This window comes from Rhipicephalus sanguineus, chromosome 4, assembly GCF_013339695.2.
Source record: "Rhipicephalus sanguineus isolate Rsan-2018 chromosome 4, BIME_Rsan_1.4, whole genome shotgun sequence".
Classification (NCBI taxonomy): Eukaryota; Metazoa; Arthropoda; class Arachnida; order Ixodida; family Ixodidae; genus Rhipicephalus; species Rhipicephalus sanguineus.
In genome coordinates this window covers 146504555-146510554 of record NC_051179.1, presented here as the reverse complement: position 1 = coordinate 146510554, position 6000 = coordinate 146504555, and the positions used below count along the sequence as shown (strand labels likewise).

General features: G+C 44.9%; 1 protein-coding gene across 1 annotated transcript in view; it reads right to left on the bottom strand.

The window, feature by feature from the left end:
* Window positions 1-825: 825 nt before the first annotated feature.
* Window positions 826-6000, bottom strand: part of LOC125758323 (glucose 1-dehydrogenase 1-like) — a 31976-nt gene continuing 26801 nt past the window's right edge. The window contains exon 8 of the mRNA XM_049415374.1: window positions 826-1026. Coding sequence (XP_049271331.1) covers window positions 826-1026 — 201 coding nt within the window. The remainder of the gene's footprint in view (window positions 1027-6000) is intronic.

Genomic DNA, 6000 nt, shown 5'->3' with positions numbered 1-6000 from the left:
CGCCAGCATACTGTTTGTAACAATATGAACATTCGATACCGAAGAGAATAGGTGCTAGCGCTCACCCAAGGCTTCACAAACACGGTAACGAAGCCGGCGTTAAATTAAATGCATACAGCTTAGCTTGACTCTCTGTTCAATTTGCGGAGCCAACTGTTGTTTTAGTGATGGCGTGTCATCAAGAACTCTTTTGGTGGTGTGGCTGGTTGTGGAAAGTTTAGGCGGATAGCAGAGCCTGGTTACTTCACTTGACCTTCCGGGGAACGAGCAGGACAAAATAGAATATTTGGACAAGGTATAGCAACAAAATTGGCTTAAAATTATTTCTTTCCCGTTGATGTTGATAGACGACATGAGATTTTGTACAAAAATAGCCGATGACGACTATACTTATCAAAGAAATTTCGCCCAACATAGAACCAATGGCAACTGCACTCCTCATAATCATGTTTCTTGACCTTATATGGCCACACTTGCCCATGTCGTGCCATTTGTGTCTCGGCTTTCATTTCATAGCCATCTTTCATTCTGTTTCCTTGTCTTGAAGCTTTCTTTCAGTTCTATTTTTTACGCAATTAGTGAAATAAAGGATACCCATTGAATTGCAATAATGCTACCTTTTCATTCAGAAAAAAAAAGCTCTACATGTTAAGCGAACGAAATCTTTCGGTAAATTTGGTACAAATATCGTTTTTTTATGGTAGGTACGCGTTAACTGAGAGACAGAGAATTTCTGCGTTAATAGTGGTTGCTACGTTGTAGGTATTTCGTGCACGTAAGCGTCGCAGGTCGGGTTCGGTCGAGCAATACTGCTATCGTGGAACTTCATACAGTCTTCTTGGTATTCTGTTGTGGGACGGGACCTGAGATGCTGGACAGAAGAAGCAAGCCTCCATCCATGAGCATCGTGATCCCGGTGACGAACGCGGAGTCATCGGATGCCAGAAAAGCGATGCATTGAGCGACTTCTTCCGGTGTGGCCGCTCGTCCAAGCGCGTGCTGGGAACTGGCAATTTTGTCCAGGTGCTGCAGGGAAAAAATGTTGCGATCTCCAGGCTACAAAAGAGTTGTCATTCGTTTTGTAGTTTCGGTTGAAAGTTACTGATTTCAAACATAGTTTATGGTACAGACACAGACAGGCTCACACGTGCGAATTTCTTATCCTGTAAGACCATTGGTGGCTCCAAATTTCTTAATGATGAGGATTTCGCTAGTTTCGTTATTAAATTTTTAATAATTCCTTACATGACAAGTAATTCGAATTTTGCGCGTATGCCAACACTAATTTGTGTCTGGCGCATCATAGCCATTGCTGCTTTTGCGCCATAAAACCCCACATAACTAACTAACTACCTAACTAGCCAACACTAATTCTGTTTCGTCCTCATGGCTGGTTCGTACCCGTGCTGATCTGACTCGTGTCTAGCACACTGACAGCCTTATAATCTGGTAAATATACGTGAGACGAGTTTTGTGTCGCCATGTTCGAGTTACAGAATATCTTATCTATATACAGGGTACACCAGTTATTTTTAGCCGAAGTTTTAAAATACGCTTACAGACTCTGTGACGACGGACCAAATGCATGTTGCTGTAGACTGCAGTACGTCATACTATATTTTTTGTTTTAATTAATTACCTAATTAGGCTCCTTTATTAATTACCTTATGAAGCAACGAAACTGCACAAAAAATTCTAATGACAAAATTGTACATCGGTTTGCAAAATGTCCGACTAGATAGTTACTAGCTTTCTATCTATTAGGTATTAGCGTTTTTCTGCTTACTGAAGATGCCCGTAAAATACAAAAAGATACCATGTGACATGCCAGCTTGCGCGCCTCTGCGCACCGTTGTTCTACTGACCCCTAACGTTCCGCGCACAAACGATATGCTTCCCTCACGCCGCTTCATGACAGCGATAAGCAGACGCAGCGGTTATCGCTTGTGTTGCCGCTAGCAAACCGTGTTCGTCGCACAGCCACCACTATCGTCGCTGCCCTGTCGAGGCAGCAGAACTGGACAAATGCTATGGTCGTTTGCATGCTGAACGTTAGGAAGCACTAGAATTGTCGCTGGCACCGGAGCGCAAGCGGGCATGTCAAGTGGTATATTTTTTATTTCGCAGGCATCTGTAGTAAGCTGACAAACATTAATAGTTTACAGATAAAAAGTTAAAAACTTTATAATCGGACGTTTTGCTACCGATCTACAACTTTCTCAATCGAAGTTTTGGCGCAGCTTCGTTGCTTCAAAATGTAGTTAATTAAAGTGGGCTAAATATTCAGTGACTCAGAACACAAAAAATTGTCGGACTTATTCCAGGTAACAGCCACGAACATCCATTTGGTCGCGTCGTCATTGAGTGCGTTGGCATATTTACAAACTCTTGCAAAATATAGCTAGGGCGCCCAGTATATGTACCTGTATTGTGTGCAAGAAACCCAGTTGTTAGTCAGTGCTCGTGTTTGTCATTATTTCGCTACCTCAGTCCTGCCTTACCTGTATCTCCACACTTCAGTGCTTCTCGTTGCTCATTTGAACAATGTGCATCTCATCCTTACTCGCAGCTGATACATTGCTAAATAAGAGAGTGCAGCCGCACATCCTGCAATGTAGCGGAAGGCTACCACCAGTGCCACAGGTGAAAAGCCTCGCCATTGACTAGTGTATCCCTCACTGTCGGATTGGTAAATGCATTAACCGTTGGCAGCAACTCTTACCTCAATGCCTACAAGCCTTCGCTGAGAAAGTTGTGTGTCCGAATTTTTGCCAATTGATGTAAAAACTTCTAAGTGAGGAAAACACGAGCACCGCTACTTTGGATGGCACCAGGTGTTCCTTCCAACTGCAATCTGGTTCCGGCTTCTTACGCATATGGTTGCAACTCGCCACCAGCAGTTGGAGCGTGTGATTTCCCTTGACAGCGTAGTTGTTCAGACATATGCATTGTACGTTTCCCGTCTCAGGGGCGGTCTCTTGCTCCACACTTTTAACCTTGGACGTGCCCGTGCGTTCTTGATTTTAATAATTACTATGTTGATTACTTGATTTTAATCATTATTATCCGCAACCTTTTGAGGTAGAGGTCCGAGTGGCATGAAGCCGACACGGCGGGGGCCGACGGCGAATCGACAAGGGGGGCGGGTGGGAGGGGGGATTCCAGGCAAATAGAAAAAAATTCGGCGGATTGACTGTAATGCACAAAACTGGAATAGAAATCACGTCTGTTTTGAGCGCACACGGCCCTAAGGTTGCAGTTCTTGCCATTAAAAAACTTAAGATGTAATGCCAACTGGAAGCGATGTTTCTTTGTTCCTGTCTAACTCCACCTGAGGTCAAAGCTGCCATGTCTGCCTCAAGATAAGAACATCCAAGAGGAAGGAGGAGTGGAAGTTCTGACGTAGTGCGGGGGGCCGCATAATACTGCCCCGCAGGCCACAGGTTGCCGACTGCGGTTATAGACCATCGACACCACACAGATGCTCCCACGATACCCCTACTGCAACCAGACACTGCACGAACACCACACGAGTAAGGACTGCTTTGTAACAGATGCTAGCTTCTTTTTTTTCTCATTACCGCGTTTCCGTCGTTCGCCCTGTGCAATTCACAGACAGCTTTACGAGCGCTGTCTTCCATTAAGACAGCTTTGCGGGATTCGAAACTTCATTAAAACATGCCCGTAAATTTCTCACTCTCATCTCTCATGTCGTCTTATATTTTGTTACTGTGACGTAAATGTGAACAATAAATCGTTGAAATCAAGTTCTGTCCTTCCTTCACACTCTACTCGCTGTCACATCCAATGTTGAGCATTTTTGACAGCTTACTCATGATAATGCGTGTTGTTTTGATCGCATTGTGAACCCCATTGTGATGATCCCCGTCGCATGAGCCTTAGTGAGGCTAACGAGTTTTGCCGTGTGGTATCGCTTCGCACGTGTGCTCCAGATGGGAACCGACTTGCACCTGGTGTACATAAAATAGACATCAGACATCAACAGATAAGGAGTTCGTTTTTTTCAACTCTGTTTAGCTCTTCTGACAGTGTGTCACATGACTTGCGCCGCACATGCTCTATGCTGGTTCTTGGGTACTTATATGTATAGTTCCTTTCAAAAATATATAGTTGAGAGCTAGCGGTCCTGTGTCTCTATCTTTCTTGTCCTTGTCTTTTGTGTGCGCTAAAAATGTTTAAATATGGAAAAAGTATGTATAGCGTAGTCATGTGTAGCATAGCCATGTATAGTATGGTATAGCAAGAAGGAGGGATAGAGATGTGAGGGTGGGGAGGAGGGAAAAGAGGAGGCGGAGAGCAAAGCATAGCATAGCCATGTATGGCGTCACTTAGATAAAACCATGTATAGCACAGATGCATAGGGTGGCCATGTATGGTAAGTATTATGCAAGGGGGCGGTAAAGGGAAGACAGGGTGAGCAGAAGTGGTGTGAGGAGGATGGAAAGTGAAGCATAGCATAGCCATGTGTATTATAGTATAGAAAGAGCTTAGAAAGGGGAGAGGGTGAGGACGAGGGGAAACATGGGGGCAGATTACAGCATAGCATAGTCGTGTATACTAGAATCCAGCAAGGGCGTGGGAAAGGAAAGTGACGGTGATAAGGAGGGAAAGCAGGGGGAGGGTAAAGCATATAGCATAGCCGGGTATAATATACAGTAAAACCTCGGTGATACGATCACGGCTCGTACGAATTTCGGGGTGATACGAATTTTTCAGTGGTCCCGACCAAGGCCCATTAGCCTGTAATGTATTGGAGTACGGTTGTTGCGAACCGGTTTGCACCCCGCGACGTTTGATACGAACGGACGCTAGCTCACGGGCACGAAAAGATGCTGTCCGCGCTGTCGCGGAAGACGCGGCAGTCACGCACGGCCGCGTTGTTGCCTCTGAGATGGTGCGCGCGAATCTTGGAGGCCTTTAGGCGCCTTCGCGTTTAGATTACAGATGACGTTGACGTCGCGCCTTTTTTTTTTTTCCCCGACGCGTTGACGCGTGCTCCTGTGCTCGAGGGAGCAGCGTCTTTGTACTGTGTTAACACGTGCCTGCCACGTCGATGCAAGCCATGTCCTCGCGATCAGACGTTCTACGAAACAAGACTGAAACTTTGGCTGCGGGTCCGTCATGAAGTCTCATTAAAAGTGGACGAAGACCCCAAGAGACGAAGCGGACGGTCTTGGCGAAGGAGCTTGGCGTCTATCGTGTACAAAGCGCTTCTTAAGTCACTTTCGCCGCACTACTTTAGTGTCATGCAAAAAAGCGTAGCACAAGTAGGAAGGGGCTACTGGCGGTCACGGGGCACAACACAGCTGGTTCATTAATTACACACACGCGCATGCACCTTATATTTACGAGCACAAGTATGATCGTTGATGTCTAAAAAATTTACTGGCAGTCATTCAGAGCTGTTCATGTCGTCGCTGCGGCCCTGAGAAACACTAAATCCAAACGTATGCGAAATTTTTTGTTATCGCGTACTAATTTTCCATGCGTTCTGGTGATACGAATTTCGGATGATACGGATATTTTTGGTAACCCCGCGAAATTCGTATCGCCGAGGTTTTACTGTATTATGAAAAGGGGGCGGAAAAGGGAATGGGAGGGGAGAAAGTGAAGCACCGCATAGACACCATAGTATAACATATAGCCATGTGGGTAATTCCACGTAAGATAGAATAAACAATGGCTGGTCGACCTCTTCAATTTATTTCAAAATTGTATATATTATTGCCTGATGAGTGGAGAGAAGACATTCGCAATTTGTTTTGCCGCCAAAACTTTTTTCGAAGCACAGAAAATCAATAATGACGAAGAGGTGGAGTGGACCGCTCATCTGCTCTGCTGTTTTGGCCAAATTTCGTTATGAATTGCACAAAATATATTAAAGTTAGGTGGCTGACATTTCTTTAACTAAATATATGCATGCGTTTCGTTCTGCTCAGGTATTTTTAGTTTTTATATGTAGTGTAGATGTTTTTATAA